General features: G+C 38.8%; 1 protein-coding gene across 2 annotated transcripts in view; it reads right to left on the reverse strand.

Annotated features, from left to right (window-relative positions):
• LOC121276823 (probable ATP-dependent RNA helicase DDX60) overlaps positions 1 to 23,072 on the reverse strand; it is a 94,542-nt gene that overhangs the window by 16,257 nt on the left and 55,213 nt on the right. For both annotated transcript variants that reach the window (XM_041185370.1, XM_041185377.1), the window contains 11 exons: positions 20,121 to 20,225; positions 19,007 to 19,135; positions 17,804 to 17,931; positions 13,609 to 13,767; positions 11,524 to 11,662; positions 9,844 to 9,996; positions 7,332 to 7,436; positions 5,536 to 5,736; positions 4,633 to 4,737; positions 2,402 to 2,555; positions 369 to 493 (listed from right to left, as the gene is read on the reverse strand). In XM_041185370.1, coding sequence (XP_041041304.1) covers positions 369 to 493; positions 2,402 to 2,555; positions 4,633 to 4,737; positions 5,536 to 5,736; positions 7,332 to 7,436; positions 9,844 to 9,996; positions 11,524 to 11,662; positions 13,609 to 13,767; positions 17,804 to 17,931; positions 19,007 to 19,135; positions 20,121 to 20,225 — 1,503 coding nt within the window. The remainder of the gene's footprint in view (positions 1 to 368; positions 494 to 2,401; positions 2,556 to 4,632; positions 4,738 to 5,535; positions 5,737 to 7,331; positions 7,437 to 9,843; positions 9,997 to 11,523; positions 11,663 to 13,608; positions 13,768 to 17,803; positions 17,932 to 19,006; positions 19,136 to 20,120; positions 20,226 to 23,072) is intronic.

A 23,072-nucleotide genomic window follows, 5' to 3' on the forward strand; every position in this document is an offset into this window, starting at 1 on the left:
AAAGGCTAGTGCAATGAACCAAAGCACCAGTCTCTTCCAAATCAATTTATGCTAAAGGAAAGTAAAAATTCTTTGTACAAAAAAACCAAGGATAGTCTTAAGTGGCGTCTACTAACAAGATACCAGGGCAGCCATAGGAACTATTATGGAATTTTGGAATAGGATGGCCACAGGTATCACAGTGGAAATACAGACAAAGCAAACAGATACCGTGGATTGTACAGAGACTGAAAAGCCACAGATAGATTTGTGAAAATACAAACTATTTCATTCGACTCGTTAATTGAGTTTCATGAGATTTCTCTTTTGTATTTAGTTTTGAAAATCATAATCCCCATAAAACCCCTAATTGTTTCACTCTTGCATACCTTTGACTGGTGGAGTGCAGCCCAGTCCTTTTCAGTAGAACACGCTGGAAGATGTACCCTTCCAAAGAGATTCGCTAATACCAAAAGTAAAGACTCCATCATTTCATCTGAAAAACGTTCTGAACCTGTAGAAATATTGAAAAATATATACATACAATTTATCAATGTCCTGACAAGTTAATGAAACACTTTATTCTCGCTTTGTGCTATGCACTACCAGATCCCATGAAACTAAATTTTTCCAAAATTCGCTAGATTCTGGAAAAGCTCCATCAGATTGGAAAGTAGCAAATATAACCCCTCTATTCAAGAAAGGAGGGAGGCAGAAAACAGGAAACTATAGGCCAGTTGGCTTGACAGTTGTCATGGGGAAGTTATTAGAATCGATCATTAAGGAGGTAATAGCTGGACACTTAGAAGATCTCAAGGCAATAGGGAAGAGTCAGCAAAGTTTTGTGAAAGGAAAATCATGTTTAACCAATTTATTGAAGTTTTTTTTGGAGGAGTAACATGCACAGTGGGTAAAGGGGAGCCTGTAGATGTAACGCACTTGGATTTCTAGTAGGCATTTGATAAAGTGCCACATCAAAGATTATTGCAGACACTAAAAGCACATGGTGTAGTGGGTAACATATTAGCATGGATAGGAGATTGGCTGGCTGGCAGAAAGCAGAGAGTATGCATAAATGAGTCTTTTTCTGATTGGCAGAATGTGACGTGTGGCAGCCCACAGGGGTCTGTATTGGGGCCTCAACTTTTTAAGATTTACATCAATTACTTAAATGAGGGGAGTGAAGACATGGTAGCTACATTTGCAGATGACACAAATATAGGTAGGAAAGTATGTTGTGAAGAGGGCATGAGGAGGTTGCAGATGGACATAGATAGGTTGAATGAGTGGGCAAAGATCTGGCAAATGGAGTTTAATGTGGGAAAATGTGAAGTTGTGCACTTTGGCAGAAAGAACAAAAAAGCAGAGTATTTCTTAAATGGAGAACGGCTGCATAATTCCAAGGTGCAGAGGGATCTAGGTGTTCTAGTTCATGAGTCACAAAAAGTTAATATGCAGGTACAGCCAGTAATTAAGGCGGCTAATGGAAGGCTATCCTTTATTACGAGGGGGATTGAACATAAAAGTAAGGATGTTATGCTTCAGTTATACAGGGCATTAGTGAGACTGCACCTCGACTACTGTGTGCAGTTTTGGTCTCCTTATTTAATGAGGGATGTAAATGCATTGGAGGCGGTTCAAAGGAGGTTTACTAGATACCTGGAATGAGTGGGTTGTCTTCTGAGCTTTGGAATTCTCTGCCTCAGATGGTGTTGGAGGCGGGGTCATTGAGTATTTTTAAGGCAGAGGTAGATATTCTTTTTAGGCAAGGAAATTAAAAGGTTATCAAGGTTAGATGGGAATGTGGAAATCGAAATATAAGGTCATCAGCCATGATCTTATTGAATGGCGGAGCAGGCTTGAAGGGCCAAATGGGCTACTCCTGTTCCTATTTCTTATGTTCTTAACCACAAACTTTTACAGACATTGGTAATAAATAAATCCAAATAGCAATAATTATTTCTATTAACTCTGCAAAACTATCAAACTCACTGTCACTGCTGTCTTTCCAGAACATGCACCAATTTTGCCCAAGAGGGTTGATGAGTGACCCAGTCCTGGGCATTTTGCAATGGTGGTCCGCACTGACCACCTGGCAGCACACAACAGCAACATGGGAATGACTCACCATCTGATTTTCGCTTTGTCTCATGGAAAGGTACTTCACAGAACAAACAACTCAAACATGCAAAACTGATCATGTATTCCTATTGCTGCAGTGCAGTACATTGTTGATTGTACTTCCTCTGTCACTGAGCCAACATCCAAATAAACTTAAATCACTGCAGCAGCATTGTTGAAAAAGCAGAGTTTGAGAGAAGTAATCCTCTTAAAAATCGATGTTATTCAGCATAAGACATGATAAAATTTATTAGTTTTATACTCTGCTGTCTTAAACAGGGTCTTGAAGTTGAGATCGTACCTTTTCCTGTCGATTTCTCAGGCTGAGAGCAAATCTTGTGAAATAGACCTTTTACCAGGAAACTGACAAAAACAAAATTGGCAGGTTCATGAAAATGCAACTGGGTCACTAGTTCTGCAAATCCTTGTGGTGTGCCATCTTGATCCACAAAGCCCTGCAAAAATCAAGTAATCATTCATTTTAACTGCAGCCATGCATTCTACTTCAGTCAACATTACAATAAGCAATGGAAATATGCTACAGATTTTTCATTTTATATATGACTTCAATTTTCACTCCTTAAAAGTTGCAGCTTTTAGAAGTATTCATCGGCTTTTAATTACTTTAAACAGAGAACTAACAAGCAGACAACTCTTGGCCAAAACAGAAAATGCTGGAAAAACTCAACAGGTCTAGCAGTATCTGGAGACAATAGTTTCACAGTTTCTTTCTTTCTTTCTTTCACATACTGAATTGGAGAAAATTAGTACTGGCTGCCGGGCAAGCAGTCTGATAATCTAACAATAGTAGCAGTTCAGCGAGATTGTGAAGAGGTAGAACTGGCTATTGTCAAAGTACTTATACACCGTTAAAGTGTCAAAATAATTTCTACAGCTTAAACAAGGATGAGAAAATAAAATTGAACCAAAAACACTGTTGAAGGATGGTTACATAGTTGGAATTATACAATTTAAAAAAGAGGAAGCTTTGAAGTAACCTGAGGTTTATAAGGTGACAGAAAGATTGACAAAATTTGATGTTGGTTCATTAACCATGGCAAAGCAATTAAGCATGCTTTCAATGAAATGATGAATTGAAAGAAATGCTGAAAAGGCTGGTAGGTGGGTTTATCGCATTTAGTAGCCTTTTCCTATACCTTAATTCTTACTTTGAGGAAATTTAACTAGTTAGACAAAGTGAAGTTGAACAAGAGTGCCAAATCTTTTGATGGTTCTTCTTGCGGCAGTAATTTCACCTCCCATTTTCACCTGAAAAATGTCTTACAGATAAAGGGTACTTTTTAAGTATTCTCCACCTCATTCTGACCTCTGCCTCCAACATTGTTTCAAAGAAGCTCAACGTGAGCTTGAGGAAAAGCACTTCATCTTTTGATGAAGGTACTTAAGTGCATTCTGGTCTCAACACCGAGTTCAACAATTTCAGGTCATAATCTCTGCTCCCATTTTTTTTGGATGACAGCTGTTGGAGAGGATTCTGCTATTTCCCATTCACACTTCCTCTGGGCTATACTTATGTTTTTTTTTATCTGTTCCATTACCATCAAATTTGACTTACGCTATCATTACTTTTGCCGTTTAGTCTCTCCTGCTTTCCACCCTCTTACAGACCTGCGTTTTTGCTTTTTCACCCCTGTCCACATTCCCGGCCTCTGCACTTGCTTGAAACCTGCTTAACATGTCTAACTTGGTCCAGTTCTGACAGAAGACCTTAACCTGAAACATTAATTCCATTTTTTCTACACAAATGCTGCTTGACCTGCTGAGTATTTCCAGCTTTTCTGGATCTCATGGAAGGAATGGTCCCTTCAGAATACTGAAAGGGGGGATGAAGTTGTGTTTGGTGGTGGCATCGCGTTGGGGATGGTGGAAATGACATAAGGCGATCTGTTGATTGTGGAGGCTGGTGGCATGAAAGTCAGGGCAGGGGTAACCCTCATCAAATGTCAAACTTTCTAACATGATTGGCTTTACAGCAAATACAATACGACCACAAACACAAAGACGGAAATATTTTGATAAAGAAGCCATTTTCTTGCTATCGCATTGACGGAGTGACTGGGAAAATCCTGTTGTAATTGACCTCAGGAACACCAAAGCAAACCAGTATTTGAACTTTTTCTTAAAAGGCACACAAGATTTTTCTTTATTTTATAAAAGCTCTGAAAAATGTTTTTTTTTAAGTTTAAAGAAAAGAATGGTGAAAATATATTTTGGGAGTCACGAGAAAGATCCTTCAACACTAGTTCCTCCAAATGAGAAGTTGAGCTATGCAAATGAGAAAGATACTCGATTCAATCCTTGGCCTCTGTTGGGTTTGGTTAATTTCAACTGCTGGAATCTCATCTACACCACATGGACTGCAGCGTTCGAGAAGGCAGCTCACCAGCACCTTCTCAAGGGCACTTAGGGATGGGCAATAAATGCTAGCCTAGCAAGCAATGCCCACATCCCAGAATTGAATTTTTTTTAAAAATCTGTCGACGTTTTTGACAAGACAGCTTTAAATCTTACCCCCTTGAGAAGAAACTGCAAACAGGACAGGAAGTACAGCTTCAATACCAACTGTTTCTTCTGGTTATCATAACACAACATAGAATGCTGCAGCAATGACAAAGCCTTGAGGGAAGAAATAAGTTTTTCAGTTATCAAAGTGCACTTAGTACAAAAGTATAACAGTATTTAACAGGTTTAGATGAGCTAGGAGTTATTCTGTGCAGTTCTGTTGTGAGTGTGTTGCAAATGTGGTGAAATACTTGAGTAAATGTTTTATTTCAGCAGCTTTGCTGATAGATTTTGTCACTTTAAATGTAACAGCAGCAGGAGCAGCAACATGACAAATTTTAGCTATTTTATCCTTTTTATCTTGCCTTTATTTACCTTTTAATAATTCTGTAACAAGTCATGTTCTTCACCACAAGGGGAAACATTCCCTCTGCATCCACTCTATCCAAACTACTCATAATTTTAAAGGCTTGGTTTCCTTTAAGGCCTTGCTAACCTGTGGTACAAGTTATAGTGATTGATGCATTTGCAGTCAGATTCCTTTGTTCCTCAACCTCACCTATACTTGCATCTTCCAAGGAATAGGTGACCGCCCTATTCTTCCTACCTAAATGTACGGCTGTGCATTTATCTTTATTGCAAATCATTTGCCAATTAATTATGCATTCTACAAGTTTTCCTAATATCCTCCTGATTTTTGTTGCAGTTTTCCTCTGTATTGATTATTCCACCCCAACCCCCTCATTTGGTGGCATCCACAAACATAAAAACTACATTTTGATTCTAATTTAAAATAATAATGCATATTCCTAATGATATGAATAAACAAAAAAATACTGCTGCAAAGTTAAAATACAATTTTATATTGCCAAATAATATTGCAGTGACAAAGCTTCCCCGATAATTAAATACCTTGGCTTTTGCATCCATCGTGTCCTCAGCTTTAGCAACCAGCAGCATAAGACGAAGCACAAGAGAGACTGAGAGGGGAAACTGACCACTAAGTAGGGGAACACTTGCTTTGAGAAGTCTCTGTACTTTGGGCATTGGAACACTGTAAAAGACCACATTACCAATCAAATCGAAGCCTCGTCTTCCAGCTCTCCCAGACATCTGAAAAGAGAATATAGGCAAGATTAGCTGTTATAAATTTAGACTTTTGTCCTTATACAGGCATCACAGCAACAATCATTTGCAGAAAAACTACGTTATGTAGATAGCTTCAACAGATTAAACACAGCAAGTTTCTGATTTAGTCTCTTTAATGTGTTAAGAAATAGGAACTTGCCTGGTTTGGGTGGAGGTCAAGGACTTCATTTCCCAGCAGGCCCAAGAGTTCTGGGCATGCTCAGAGCATAACAGGGTGACGAACTGCGCATGCTCCAGCCTGGATTTTTTTTTAAGTTAAAGGGCTTGGCCCCATCCAGGACATCAGGACTATGTCCGCATGGTGTGAAAAACAAGGAACACAAGGCCCAGGTTTGGCACCATAACTAGGGGAGTCCTGGGACCAAGAGAGGGAATCCAGAGGGAGAACATTCAGGGAGAAGCCCCAGAGAGGGAGGACCCAGGGAGACAGACCAGCATCAGTGGCAAACCACAGGGCTGGATATCTTGGGAGGCTAAAGAGGCTCCGGGCAGCAGAAGTGCTGCTGTTGGCCTACCAAGTAGTAAGGGCTCGGAGAAGCCTTGGAGAGCTGAAAAGAGGCAGAAGGTCAGTGACTCCGTGCTGCGGGAAAAGGTACCTCTCTGGAGCAGTGGTGTTCTGCTCAGCAGGGATGAAGAGCTGGAGTTGTGCCCATGAGCTGGAGTGCAGTCTCAGGAAGCTGGTGGAACATGGTCTCAGAAGAGATCAAACCAACAGGAGGTGAGCAGTCGCTGAGGCAGTACAGCACCTTTTTGAGGGAATTCGGAGGCCAAAACTTTGAAAGTGAAGACTTGAATTCCTGAGAGTGTGAGCGAGCCAGAGTTTTAAGGAGATTGTGTATTTCACAGTGGACACTGATGTCTGGGCGGATTGCTGCGAAATCCTTGGGATGTGTCTTGGTTGCACCCGCCATTTATTATGCAGTGCAGTGTGTTCAACCATAGTTTGCCTGTTAATTTGCATGTAACTCATGTTAATTCTGAATGTTACAGTATAAGATAGATATTATAAATTGTTTTACTTTTTTAACTTTGTACAGTAAAGTTTATTTTGATTTGCTTAAAACTATGGAATCTTGTAGCTTTATTCTCTTAGTGAGTACCTTGGATTCCAACTTTGTCTACTTTAAACAAAAAGTTATCGGTCCCTGACTAGATCACACCAAAATTTGGGGGTCTAGTCCAGGATAATAACAAGTGGCTTGCATGTCTGCATTTACTGATGTTTCCCCTTTTTTGACTGAGATCAATGGATTTTTGTCAGGCAAGTGTATTAAGGGATGTGGGGCAAGTAGTTAAATATAATTAATGCACAGCCATGATCAATTCAATAGCAGAGCATGATCAAAAGACTGAATTGGCCTTCTCTTAAAACACTAAAAATGCTGCACTAGTTTCGAATAATCTGACTTTGTTGGCACGGCAATTATTTTAATTAGGCAACGAGAAGATAGTTTAGAAGAAAAAGCCCAAAAACATGAACATGTTTTAGTTACAAATGATGACAAACTCCACTACATTATTTAAAAAATGGACCCCAATAAAGAGAGGGAAGTGGGTACCTGTCTATATTGTAAGGCATCCAGAAATACCGAATCATCAAGAAACACAACAGTTTTGCATGGCATGTTAATTCCCAAAGCAAGAGTTCCAGTAGCAGTCACAACCTACAGAAAGACAACATTTTAAAATTAATTGTAAAATCAAGAGCAAAGTTCAATTGGAATATGTATTTGCGAGCTTCATACTACTGCTGAATTTTCAGGGTAAAATAATTTGTACTAAAATCGGTCAATTCCACGATCAGGCACTCACACTATTTAAGTTGTTTTGCCTTTTTTATTTTTTATAATTTATATAATTTGGCTTTCATAGCACAGCCTAGTTTGTAAAATGACAAAGAATATACTCGTTACAAATGTTTTTCAAAAATAATTCACACTCCTATGATTTTCATCACAGATTACCTAGCCAACACAAAGGTAAAAACAGAAAACAAGTTTTTGTAATTCATTATTTTTCTCTCTCCAATACCAAACTTTAATAAAAGAGCCAGAAAGATTTTTGAGTTTCATGTTACAGAAAAAAGGTGGCTTGATGTGTGAGAATAAAGTTCTGCTAATCAGCTCAATATTGGTAACCTAAAGAAAATTCAAATTGTCACCTGGTTGGTTCAGAAAAGCCAAAGAGAAAGCACCAATTTTAATAACAATTTCCAATATCTATGACTGACAATTGATTTTTTTTAACGTAAACAGAAAACATACATAGTGTCCCTGCTGATAGGAATACGGCTGAAATACCAACCAATGTTAAAATTCCTTGCACAATCTGCTGACTCTGATCCCAATTGAAGACAGTTGATAGTCGTGGACTAGAACACCAACTATTTCAGCACACCTCCAAGCCATCATGCATTTTCATCCTCCATTAGCAGCAAATGACAATACTCTGAGGGAGCACACAGTTTCCATCTCTGTTGCTAAAAGGTTTTGCACTGTAGGCCTTCCCAGTGTAGTCTCACCATAAATCTGTCCCAACTGCACCACAGGGGTTGCAAATTAGGCCAAAATCCATATGTGCCAGGTCCCATCCTTATGATGGGAATTCCATGCAGCTTTATAATGGAGAGTCTCTGTCCGCTCCAAACGGGTTAGTGGCAATGAAATGGTGGAGGCCGAGCTCCCATGTACCCGCGTGTCTACATATCCAGGTGGATCATTGGTGGTAAATGCACCAAGTAAAACCACATGTATCAATTTGCTGAATGATAATGCAAGACTAACCCTAATCCTTGTCACCATTCCCTCATCCCATACCAATTAAAGTTAAATGTCAAATAAAGCTAAGAGAGGAAAATGCAACTGCAGCCTAAGAGGTTGCCTTTTTTTCCCATTAACCATATATCCAAAAGAATTATTAATGGTGATCACTACTTACATACAGTTTTTCTATCAGACTGTCCTACCCCACAAATTGATAGCACTACAAAACGATTGTGGAAATAATCGATTGTAACTTCCGAGCTCCCCAACATAGTACTGGGGGTGGGTACCCTAAAGATGTGCTGGGGATTCCCTTTCAGAAGTTCCCAGCTGAGGTTTGCACAGCAATTACCTAGAAGGGCAAACTTCCCCTGAGCAACTGATGTGCACTAGGAACAAGCCGAAAATGTGATTCAAATCACAAACTTTGGATGGTTCTGACTGGGTTACACCAATAATTACCCAGAAAAAGTTAGAAGGGTTAAAACCACTTCTAACTCCTGGGTAACTATTGTACAGACCCAGAATGACCCCAACTGGACTCCTTCCACACCCCCCCACAACCCCCCACTGGACTCCTCCTATCCCCACCCACCCACACCCACACCCACACACACACACACCCTGACTACACCCCACCCCCACTACAGGACCATCCCATCCACATGACTCTCCCCGTCCCCCCGCCATGTCCTTCCAACTACCTCCCTGACCCACGAGACTCCCCCCACACTCCAAACTACCCCACGGAGGGGTCACCCCCACTTCTTGATCATCCCCCACTATGGGACTCCTCCACCCACCCCGACCCACGAGGGGTAACCCCCCCCACGCAGAAAACCCGATTCCCAACCGGAGGACTGACAACACACCACCCCCAACATCCCCCTCCCCCCAAATCCTATCCACTTACCTACTCCCCGGCCTGTCAAGGACGTTTAAATTTCAATGGACTTTTAAACTTACCTGGTTTATGTTTAAAAAGGGGTGTGGCCTCCTTCATGTCAACTCTGGGCCCCAGGGACTTGCTGCATTGCCTGGGTCACACCTGGCCTGAGTTGGAAGGTTGGGTGAGACAGGCTGGGGGGAAAAAAAATCAGGCAAAAATTGGGCACAGAGTGGCAATCCGATGATGATTGCCACTCCCAGGAAGTTCAGGCCCAGTATGTTAACAAACAATGAAGTAAAAAGCTAAATGCAAAAGAACACTGAACAGCATTAAAATTTACAATTAGCTCTTTGGATATTTTATTCAAATTGTGAACTACCCCTTCACTAGATTACTCAATCTATAAACATTAACACTTACCCTGGCAAATCCAAGTCTGAACAGCATCTCCACAGCCTGTCTTCCTTTGCTGTTCAGTGAAGCATGATGAAATCCAATGCCTCTTTCCAAATATAAGCGCAGCTGATGTGCAGTTTTCACTAGCTGCAATCGCTGAAAGATTGTATCCAGAATCTGGTGAAATTTAAAATATTGGTTAGGCACCATTTAGGAATGCAAATTCTTTACTGTACGACACAATTTTTAATTCAATTTAAAACAAAATTATTCAAGCTTGGTGTTGCTTTGTTTAACCAAATTTTAGCAAAAACATATTTCCCTCCATGGCATTCAGGGTTTGTTTCTTGCATTTCATTATTTTACAATAAAAACCAAATTTTTCGATCGTTTTGAACTAGAAATGATGTTTACAGACTTACCCAAAAATCTATAGTTTCTCTTTGGGCTCTAAAATACTAAGTAAGTAGTCCAACTGAGTACATTTGCTTTCTATATTTACACTATTGTAAACAGGACATTGCTGAAAAGAAAGACGTGTTGCTGAAGCTTTTCCTCTTGCACTCATCAGGACAAATGCAAGAATGCTAAATTTCAAATGATCACAACAGTTTATGCCACAGGAAAAAAAGGCACTGATCAGTTGGCAAGTCGACACTGATGGTAAAGGTATTGATATGGAGAAAGCAACAGGTTCCCAGGTAATTTGAGAAAGGTATAAGGCTTAAACATACTCCTTTGTTTGCAGGGAATGGGCCCCTGCATACGAATGCATGTAAATCTAGTAAACGTAAATTAAATTAGCCCTGTTACAAGCTTGACTGATTGTCTTAAACTGGTTGTTAGTGTACCTATTAACATGTTCAAGATTGTTCAGCAAGTGCTTCCCAATCTTGTGCTTTGGGTTTTGCAAGCACGTGCTGTTGAGTACAAAAACAAAAAACTGTGGATGCTGGAAATCCAAAACAAAAACAGAATTACCTGGAAAAACTCAGCAGATCTGGCAGCAACGGCAGAGAAGAAAAGAGTTGACGTTTCTGTGGAAAGGTCATGAGGACTCAAAATGTCAACTTTTTTCTTCTCCGCCGATGCTGCCAGGTCTGCTGAGTTTTTCCAGGTAATTCTGTTTTTGTTTTGTGCTGTTGAGTACAACTGGTAATGACTCAGCCAATCAGTATCAGCTTGCCAACCAATAAGATCCCTTTTCTCTTGTAGGAAAAACTGTTGTGGTTGTTTGAAATTTGACACTCTTGCATTTGTCTTGATGAGTGCAAGACCTAAAGCTTTGGCAACATCTCGCATTTCAGCCATTTTCAAGTTTTGTACTGCCAAAAAACAAGGCTCTGTTGTCAAGCACATAACACATATTTCTTTTCCATCCAATTTCTCCTTTTAGTGCATAACCACAAAAACAGTTATCCTATAATTCAGTATCTACCTTGCTATGCTTTGTTGAATCTTCTTGTATGCAAGGTGGCTATCTTGTTTGCCTACATAACAGGGATTTCATTTTGCTTTGGGACATTTCTAAGACGTCTAATAAAATGCTACAAATCTTTCTTTGAAGCTACCAACAAAAGAATAATGAGGAAACAAATCAAAAGTGACCAAACCATAACTAATATTCAATAAATACAACAGCCTGTGAACAGTTAGGCCAAATTGAATATCTACTGATAGCATAAAGAAAAACTTGCTCTGTACCTTACGGTCTGCAGCAGTTTCCACTGCGTAGGTGCAGTCCGCTGGAATCTTTCTCATTTCCTGAAGTTTCTGATATAGCATTTCTTGCTCAGTTTCTTTCATTACCATGTTGTCAGACACATGGGACTCCTTTGGATCACTGCAACCAGAGTAACCATTTTTTGAAACACAGAACCATAGTTGAAATATAAGTCAATGGCTGAGAAGTATTTTGGAAAGCTATGGACAGGATGTGACTTTCAACAGAATAATGGAGGCAAAAAAATCTCAGAATCATTTATAAAACAAATAGATGAGCCTAATAACCTGTTTCTGTAGCTGCCTTCTGATCTGAGCATGCACAATTGTGAATGCACTTTGATTAGCTTATTGCAGGTAGCTAGGGAAGGGCAAATTAGTCAAGGTTTTGCTCATGATAACTTTTCAGTTACCCTTGCTGGAAACTAATTTTGTAGTTTTTCTTTTTATTCTTAGAATGTGGGTATCGTTAGCAAGGCAGCATTTACTGTCCATCCCTAACTGCCCTCAAGGTGGTGGTGGTGGTGGTGAGCCACCTTCCTGAATCATACTAATAATTACTGCATTGATTGAGTGGTTCTTAACTGCCAACTGACAAACATACTACATTGCTGTAGATCTGGAGTCACAGATTTGTATATAAACTGTAGATATAGCAGATTTTCTTCCCTAAAGGGACATTCATGAACCAAATGGGTTTTAATGAGAATCCATCAATGAAAAAATTACTGCTTCAAGCTTTTTTAAATTCCAGATTTATTTAATAAACTGAATCTAAATTCCCCAGCAAGCTCTCCAAATTATTTGTCCAGGCCTCTGGATTACTAAACTAGTAACAAAACCACTGGTTCCCATTATATACTGTGGAACTATATAAAAGTCAGAAGACAAAATAAAGGAACTCATCTATGATATTTTTTGTAATCAGATAATCAGCACAACTTGAATGAGGCACAGGATTCAACAATTATGATGGATATGATGCGATTTTCTGCAATGGGCAGTAGAAGTGCATCAAATAAAAACTTTCGGTGTCTAGTTTGACTTCTTGTACCTTAAATGAGGTCTAGCATCCTTGCTTTCTCGAACCAAAATATTTTCAACATATAACTTCAGCTGTTGGCTGTTATGCTGAAGATGGTTGACAAAGTGCTCTGTTGTAGTTCCTTTAGGAAGCCTCTGCTCACTGCGCTGAACAGCAAGGAAACTGACTGCCAATCATTGGCAATATGCCCTTCTCCGGGTTACATCCAGAATGACAATGAAATTCTGGTGATGAACACATTGGAAGGCCACAGCATGTTTATCCAGGTGAATAGGTAACAGTATTTAATCACATTTCAATGTGATTTGGAAAGCTCTGATTCGTTCAAATTAGTTGGGATGCTTGCTGTGTTATAAAGCAATGCCGTTGTAAGTAACTTCAGTGGGAATGGCAAATCGTTAGTGTTGTTTGCCCAGTGTAAGCAGCTTCCAATAATTATGGTCTAAGTCAAGAGCTTGGGACCAAACTAAATGGCAGATCATGCTCATGGGAAAATGATTCCCTCACATTAGCAGAAAAAGGGATGAGAGAATTAGGGACAATGGTCAAGTGAAAAATATTTCACAGATTAAATAGGTTAAGTTTGTTCAGTAAAAGGGATACCATAGTCATCTTGTCTTTACATATTTCTCAATGTAACTTGGGTTCAACTGGCCTAGAAATTGGATGGCCCTGCCCCAGTTTTTCCACATACAAAAGATCACAAGTATCCAATCTGGTGAGAGGGGTGGGTACAATCCTTATTGCACACTACAAATGCACTACTGGTCATGTTGAAGAAGATAGGTTTGCATATGGAAATAAGGGACCTAGCCAATTAGATGGTTCTAAAGGCACCTGGCACCATGTGCTTTCAGTGTTACCAGCCCAAATCCAATCAACCCTTTCCCTTTCTCCTGGAACCTGGGGTTGTGTGGTATCTCCCACTCTCAAATGTGTTGAGATGCCTCCCCAAATGAATAAGACTAAATTTATCAGGTTAAACTGGAAAATACTAACACGAACTGAACAGTGACACTTACGAAGGTTGTTTTTTCCCAGCACGCTTTGATAATTTTCGAAGCTTGTTTTCAAATTCAATTCTTTTTTTTGCATCATCCGATCCTCTTTTCAGCTGTTCCTTGTTAGTGACATGCAGGAAAGTCTCTTTGGCTAAACGTTCTACTACAGAAACACTAAATCTACAATTGAAAGGAAAGGGGATTATATTAAAGGAAACAAGATGTAGGTATTTCATTTGTGTGGCCTTAAACAAGAAAAAATACGATAATTGTCTTACAATACAAGCATGCAGCAACATTTTCTTCATTCTGACCAATTCACTTAAATTCCATGGGAAAGAAAATTTGGCGATCCCTCTGTTATGCATAAATCTGTAAAATGTACGTTGGCTTACAAAGTTCCCTCCACCACAGCCTGGTCATAGATGACAAATGCTTGTCTCGTGGACAATGACTCATTTCTTCACCTGGGCTGCATCATTGTACATACTTTCAATTATGTCCATCATCCGAACTATTGTGTCATATCCTATTTGTAGCTTTACAGCTGAGTGCAATCGCTTTTGCTCCAAATTAAGATTACTGCAGGTTCTTTATATCTTTATCTTTTTTCTAAACAGCTAATCTTTCAGCCTTTATACCCTTGCTGCCTGAAATCTTGCTCCTGAAGCCATATTCTTTTCTCAATGTTCTACTTGCCTTCAAAAGATACTGATGATATCCTTTCTCCAAACATTTTTTTGCCATCCAAATTCCTTTACATGCTACTCAAGCCTATCTTTTACCCTTTTAATGCACTTAGGCATTATCTCAAGTTAGATGTACTATATATATGAAAGTTTATTAATGAACGATTGTCAATGGTAAACTATTTTTTGGTGTGCCGTGAATCCTTTTGCAGTGTTAAGAATTCAATCACTAAAGGCCTGATGATCAGCTGATATACCTACTTAATTTAGAATAGTTATCCATGCCTGATAGTTCTACTTTATATTGGTTGCAGAAAATGTGCCTATTACATTCATGTACAGGTTTAAGTGTATTATACATAAATGACAGCATCCGAACATGAATGCAATTATAATGCACACATTAGAGTGTTCATGCATAGGTGCAAGTGGATTACATACAATGAATAAATGTGAATGAACACACACAATCAGTGCTTACACCCACGTATAACTGTATTGGGCACTTGAGCAATGTAAAAATTTGGGTGTGGGCAATGTAAAAATTTGGGTGTGTGCAGATTATATAAATGGATATAATAGGGGTTCTGAAGAAGTCTTATTTGACTTGAAATGTTAATTCTGTTTCTTTCTCTACGGATGCTGCCAGACCTGAGTATTTCCATAATGTTCTGTTATATTCACATAAATGGATAGTGTCCATGTGCAGATGTGACTGGGTTATACATAATCAATAAGGTCTACATATAAATGGATAGCTACAGGTATGAATGAGTTTATTGTACACAATGGGTGATGTTCATGTATAATTGAAGGAGTTACATACATTAGAAGGGCTTAACTATAATCAGTGGAAGGACAATAACAGCATTAAAAATGTAAAACAGATGTTATGTTTCATTTTTATATTTATGAATTATGAGAGATAATTTCATACATCTACAGTCACAATCAACATATTTAACTCACTTTTTAAAAATTCCTTTAATCAATGTAGAAAATATTAGGAACAGCCTGGGGTTTCTGCATGATTTCCACCCAGGCAACAGCTGAGTTGTGCCCATAATGACTTCACACTGGAATAAACACAATCTTTTATGCTGATTCAAAAGACAATTGCTCCAATGCAATGCCTACTTACAAAACTGGCCATACTGAGGGCTAAATGGCAAATTTCTGCTCATTTGAGGGTGTTGATTACATTCTATTCAGGTTCTTGACACCCTGGCACCTGTAACTCTCTCGAGTACAAACACGTTTCCATCTGTTCCTATTCAGATGAAGTTACATTATTTCATAGTTTGCCACTGTGAGATTTGAACTCTTGATCTTGGGGTTACAAACCCAGTACCATAACCACTTGGCTATTTGGGCCAAGCCCCTGGCACCTGTAACTCTTTTCGAGTACAAACCCGTTTCCATCTGTTTCAGATGAAGTTACATTGTTTCATAGTTTGCATTGTGAGATTTGAACTCTTGATTTTCACTAATGATGTAACTCTTTCGAGTACAAACACGTTTCCATCTGTTTCAGATGAAGTTACATTGTTTCATAATTTGCCATTGAGAGATTTGAACTCTTGATACTCTTTTGAGTAAACCTGTTTCCATCTGTTTCAGATGAAGTTACATTGTTTCATAGTTTGCCATTGTGAGATTTGAACTCTTGATCTTGGGGTTACAAGCCCAGTACCATAACCACTTGGCTATTTAGGCCAAGTTAAATTGTTTCATAGTTTGCCATTGTGAGATTTGAACTCTTGATACTCTTTTGAGTTAACCTGTTTCCATCTGTTTCAGATGAAGTTACATTGTTTCATAGTTTGCCATTGTGAGATTTGAACTCTTGATCTTGGGGTTACAAGCCCAGTACCATAACCACTTGGCTATTTAGGCCAAGCCTGTAACTCTTTCGAGTACAAACCCATTTCCATCTGTTTCAGATGAAATTACATTGTTTCATAGTTTGCCATTGTGAGATTTGAACTCTTGATCTTGGGGTTACAAGTCCAGTACCATAACCACTTGGCTATCATACCAGAACTTACTGATACTCTTTTGAGTAAACCTGTTTCCATCTGTTTCAGATGAAGTTACATTGTTTCATAGCTTGCCATTGTGAGATTTGAACTCTTGATCTTGGGGTTACAAACCCAGTACCATAACCACTTGGCTATTTAGGCCAAGTTAAATTGTTTCATAGTTTGCCATTGAGAGATTTGAACTCTTGATACTCTTTTGAGTAAACCTGTTTCCATCTGTTTCAGATGAAGTTACATTGTTTCATAGTTTGCCATTGTGAGATTTAAACTCTTGATCTTGGGGTTACAAACCCAGTACCATAACCACTTGGCTATTTAGGCCAAGCAAAAGATGGGCCACGTGGATTCTTTTTGTGCCATAAACGTTCTATGATAGAATTCTATGGTAGAATTTGAACTCAGGACCCCTAAGCCAGGTTTCTTGAATACCAGAGCAGTGACAATACCATTATGCCACCACCCCCACCATTTCATAACCACTTGGCTATTTAGGCCAAGCCCTTGCCTTTCTGATACTCTTTCGAGTACAAACCTGTTTCCATCTGTTTCAGATGAAGTTACATTGTTTCATAGTTTGCCATTGTGAGATATGAACTCTTGATCTTGGGGTTACAAACCCAGTACCATAACCACTTGGCTATTTAGGCCAAGTTAAATTGTTTCATAGTTTGCCATTGTGAGATTTGAACTCTTGATACTCTTTTGAGTAAACCTGTTTCCATCTGTTTCAGATGAAGTTACATTGTTTCATAGTTTGCCATTGTGAGATTTGAACTCTTGATTCATAGTTTGCCATTGTGAGATTTGAACTCTTGATCTTGGGGTTACAAGCCCAGTACCATAACCACTTGGCTATTTAGGCCAAGCTCTAAATGAACTCTTGATACTCTTTTTTTTTTGAGTAAACCTGTTTCCATCTGTTTCAGATGAAGTTACATTGTTTCATAGTTTGCCATTGTGAGATTTGAACTCTTGATCTTGGGGTTACAAGCCCAGTACCATAACCACTTGGCTACTTAGGCCAAGCCTGTAGTCGCATGAACCCCATGTAAATAAGATGACTTGCAGTACCAAGCAATCAACTGAAGCTTGACCAAGGTATGTTTCACCTGCTGCAATCAATTTAAATTCAGTCAATTGATCTGCAAGACAAGACCTATGATCAGCAGTCAATTGAAGCCACATAGATGTGTTCTGCAATAATGAGGTAATTGAAGAATTTCCTCATTTCCTAGCAACCCTACTCCTCTTAATGATGTTGCAGGGTGCCTGTTCTCATCACAAATTGATTTCATTGCTGATCGTACTGGATCTTATGTTCATGAGTCTAAGTGGAAGTTTCAGTGCAACTTGACGGTGGCAAAGCTTGTGTAGCATTCAGTGCATCCAACCCCTAATGAATCTCCACACATTCAAGTTTATAACAGCATAGAGTGGATAAAATCCTTATTCAATAGCAAGTATTAAACAAAAGATAAAACTTACGAGAAAAACAAAGCTGGCAGTTGGTTTTCTTTCTGTAATGCTTCAACCAACATGGGAAATTGCTTCACCATGGTCGCTGTAGAATTCACAGCACTTGTTGGTTTCAGCTTCTCTAACACGTCCATAGCCTTAAGGTATCGTTGACAAATTATTAAAATGAGATACATACTGTATACACACAAAGAATACATCTCAAATAGTACTCAAATAATAAAAGTTTTAAATAATTTGTAAAAGCACCCTTTAGTTAATTGAACATCAATTGGATTAAAACAACAGTTGTACAGCTGTTTAATAATAAGTACAAATAACAGCTGTACAACATCGAGAAATAAACTGCAAATCTGATGTGTAGGTGGTTACGGGCAGGGGGTTGGATCTGAGTTGTACACAAGATTTTAATGATCTTATGTTGGCAGACAGATACTAAATAATTCAGTGCGGGGCAAGCATTTGTAAAGGGGTTTGGAACATGGCTCCTTTAACAGGAGTTAGTACTCTAATCAGGCCCCCACAATGAAGAAAATAGTGGCACCAAAGAATCACAAATCTACAAGACCAGGTGGTTTCCATTCTAGGTTTTTAAAGGATGTAGGTGAGAACACTGGATGAGAACTTGCAGGTGGTGGAGTTCTCACGCACCTGCTATAAGTGAGGTACAGTTACTGCTCCAATCCACACTTGCCTTGATCCTAATACTTAAAAGAAAGAGATTCCACCACAGGCACCAAATCCATTTAAGTGGGTGCAGGTTTGGGAGATGTGGTCAAAATGGTCTTGGTGAGTTGCTGCAGTGCATCTCATAATGGTACACACTGCAGCCGTGGTGCGATGGTGCTGGAGAGGGTGCCAATGAAGTAGGCTTTTTCCTGGATGGAGTGGAGCTTCAAATGTTGTTGGAGCAGGCAGCTGGATAGTACTCCATCATGCTCCTGATTTCTGCCTTGTAGATGGTGGAAAGGTTTTGAGAAGTCAAGAGGTGAATCAATTCAATTTGGAAGGCCTCTATCAAATGCTATTAGTTATCATTCCAATATGCAAAAGCAAATTTCCATAGGCATTTTATATTCTATTAGACTGAATTAAAATATGGTACAAGTACACCCTGAACATTTAATCAATATGACTATCATACATGACATTTCTTAACTTTTATTTTATTCTGCTTTATAATTAAACACAATTGTGTTAATGATTTAATACCTGATCTTTCTGTCCTGAAGTGATCCATCTCTCCAATTCTTTTTTTAGTTCAGCCTCATATTTCCTTACATCATTCTTTTTAATAACAATTTTATCCTTGAAGCACTTGTATTCTTCCGGATCAAGCTCCTTTCAGAAAAGACAAAGGAATCAGATACAAGTGTGAAGTTTAAGTGGAAGCATATTTATATTCTAATATTATGACCTCAGTAGAGACCAGTAACTTAATTTATTTTTTGAAATCCAAAAACCCGGGTATTTACTAAAAGAATTAAGCAACTCGATTCACTGTTGAAACTAAAGAATTTTACTGCACAAAAATCAAAGAGCATTAAAACTAATAACTACACTATCTTAAATCGTCAGTTACATTAAAGATATTCAAAGTACAGTTAACAGCTACTTATAAGATAAACAAAACTTAATTCAAATTTCCTACCATACCCATTTGACTTACACCCCAAAAAATTCCAGACAGATACTTATCAGAAATTGGAAGATTATTCACTTGGTCTGAGTCCTATTCCAAAGTTTCGTATAAGGGTTGAGATTTCTTGAAACTTCTAATTTCCGCCAGGTTTTCCCTTCAAATCCTTTCTAACCATGGAACGATAATAGACTCAGTTCAACACAGGCCCTGCTAGGGTCTTCAGCAAAGTCACCTCGGGTCAGAACTCTCCTGGTTCTAATGTACTTTAATTCTGGAGTCTTGCCTATCAGAACTCACTCTCTCTCTTCTCAGTTGGCTACCAGAAGTCCAACTCACTGTTTATGGAGTCCTTCAGTTATCAAGGGTTTTAAATCTTTTTAGCCAGCACAAGAATTTCAGTTGAATTGTGCTGAAAGAGATGTTCTCTGCAGTCAGCTTGCTCTAAGCTGCTATGAAGAGATGTTCCCTGCAATAAAATTCTTGTTCATGCTTTGTTTTACTATTGTTTATCTCCCAGTTAGCTTGGTCACATGATCAGTTTCTATAACAAGGTGCTTTTTACAAGTTATCATCTTCCAGAGAAATCTAGTTCTTAAAAAGGCCATCACCCCAGCATAGAATATAAGTTTTTTCCCCAAAATCACATGGCCCATCACTATATGTAAAGAACTTCGGCCAAAGTACCTGTGTCCGAGACCATGACGTCCATGTTTCAGCCATTGTATCATATAATCGGAGGCACTCTGGAGGAGACAGACTGAGGTCTGAAGGAAAACCATACGTCTCAATCTAATAACCAAATAAAACATTTATTATACTTATTGGTTAAGTAACATCTGAAACTATTTTTGAATCTAAAAGGACAAGATTGGTTCCTCAACTTGGCAAAAAGAACCAAAGTTGAGCTTGTTTAGTTACTTAGTTATTTTCATCTCATTCAATGGCCACACTCAATAAATAAACAAATTATTTCACCAAGCCAAGAAACCTTAATGCACATTCAAACTCTACTTCTGTTGCACTTGCTACCTTGTTCATTCTGTATAAATTACCTTTACATTTCAATAGGTTTAGTGCAAGAATTAGGTAGAAACAATATACAAACTTTTCCTTAAGAGGCAAATTTCAGTGCAGCGTCTCAATTTAACTTTAGAGATACATTAATGTGAATTTTTCAATAGTTCATCATACTGAACAAATTTAGAAAAGGACCACATAACAAACTTATATAGGAAAGGGAAAAAATAAAATTCCTTAAGTCTGATCTAATGAACCAAACAGTTTCATTAACCGAAGATAAAAGCAAAATACTGCGGATACTGGAAATCTGAAATGAAAACAGAAAATGCTGGAAAAACTCAGCAGGTCTAACAGCATCTGTGGAGGGAGAAAAACAGTTAATGTTTCGAGTCCTTATGACTCTTCTTCAGAGTTTCATTAACCAGATGATCCATTCAGGTGATTTTACAGTTACACTAGATTGCTGAATATCATTTATAATATCCTCAATCTCCAACATTATTAACAGTGTGGTAATCGACTTTGCCAACAATGCAAAAAGGGCATTTACAACGACCCATATTCTTATCCGTTGAACTAGAAATTCACACCCCAACTCAGTTCAGAACAGGAGCTAGGATGGCTGGCCACCAAAGACAACCATCTTTCTACCAGCCAGTCAGTGAAGAGTTTTCCTTGATTCACACAGTCCTCAATTTTGCTAGGACTCCTTGATGCCACACTTACTCAAATGCCACCTTGATGTCAACTGCAGTCACTCTCACCTCACTTGTGGAATAAGCTCTTGTCCATGCTTGAACCAAGGCTGTAATGATCACTAGAGTCTCAAACACCAGCTTGAGCAGATTATCAGTGAATAAATGCTCCTTGGTAACACCGAAGACACCTTTCACTTCACTGCTGATGATTAAGAGTAGGATGATGGGGCCATAATTTGCTGGATCAGGTTTCTCCTATTTTCTGAAGACAAAATATAGCTGAACAATTTTCTACTGTCATGGAATTGAGGCTGGAGCTGTGCGAGCCATGAGCCTGTATTTTTAATAGCTCATTGCATTTGGGATAGTTCCCCTAGACTGGAGGGAGACTACTGTACTCCACATCTTTGAAAAAGATACATACAAACATATGAACATACGAATTAGTAGTAGGCCACTAGGCCCTTCGAGCCTACTCTGCCATTCAATAAGAGCAAGGTTGATCTGATTGTAACCTCAACCCCATATTCCTGCCTACACCCGGTAACCTTTCATCCCTTGTTAATCAAGAATCTATCTAGCTCTGCCTTAAAAATATTCAAAGACTCTGCCTCCACCTCCTTTTGAGGAAAAATGGTCCAAAGTCTCTCAGCCTTCAGGTAAAAAAATTCTCATCTGTCTTAAATGAGTGACCCTTTATTTTTAAACAGTGACCCCTACTTTTGATTCGCCCACAAAAGGAAACATCCCCTCTCTATCCACCCTGTCAAGAACCATCAGATCTTAAATGTTTCAATTAAGTCACCTCTTACTCTTCTTAAACTCCAGTGGGTACAAGCCTAAGCTGTCCAACCTTTCAGCTTACGACAACCCACCCATTCCTGGTGTTAGTCTAGTAAACTTTCTCTGAACTGCTTCCAACGCATTTACATCTTTCCATAAATAAGGAGACCAACACTGCATATACTACTCCAGATGTGGTCTTACCAGTGCCCTGTACAACTGAAGCATAACTACCCTAGTTTTGTAATCAATTCCCCTCACAATAAACAATAACATTCTATTAGCTTTACTAATTACATGCCGCACCTGCTAGCCTTTAATGATTCATGCACTAGGACACCCAGATCTCTGCGATCTCTCACCATTTAGATGTTTCTTTTCTATTCTTCCTGCCAAAATGAACAATTTCACATTTGTCCACATTATACTCCATTTGCCAGATCTTTGCCCACTCACTTAACTATCCCTTTGCAGTGTCCTTATGTCCTCTTCACAGCTTACTTTCCTACATATCTTTGCGTCATCAACAAATTTAGCAACCATACCTTCCATTCATTCATCAAAGTCATTTATATAAATTAAATAAAGTTGAGGCCCCAGCACTAATCCCTGTGGCACACCAAGTATTATATCCTGTCAACCAGGAAATGACCCATTTATGCTTACTGTCTATTGCCTGTTAGCTGGTCAGTCTGCTGTCCATGCTACCCCCTATAACATGAGCTTTTATTTTTCACAATAACATTTGATGTGGTACCTTATCGAATGCCTTATGGAAATCTAAGTACAATACATCCACCAGATCCCCTTTATCCACAGCACATGCAACTCCTTCAAAGAACCCCAATAAATTGGTTAAACATGATTTCCCTTTCACAAAACCATGAGGACTCTGTCTGATTGCTTTGAATTTTTCTAAGTTCCCTGCTATAACATCTTTAATAATAGCTTCCAACATTTTCCCTATTAACAATGTTAGGCTAACTGGCCTATAGTTTCCTGATCTCTGTCTCCCTCCCTTTTTGAATAAAGGAATTACATTTGCTATTTTCCATTCTAATAGAATGTTTCCCAAATCTAGGGAGTTTTAGAAAATTAAAACCAACGCATCAACTATTTCATGACCCACTTCTCT

This window comes from Carcharodon carcharias, chromosome 1 (genome assembly GCF_017639515.1).
Source record: "Carcharodon carcharias isolate sCarCar2 chromosome 1, sCarCar2.pri, whole genome shotgun sequence".
Lineage (NCBI taxonomy): Eukaryota > Metazoa > Chordata > Chondrichthyes > Lamniformes > Lamnidae > Carcharodon > Carcharodon carcharias.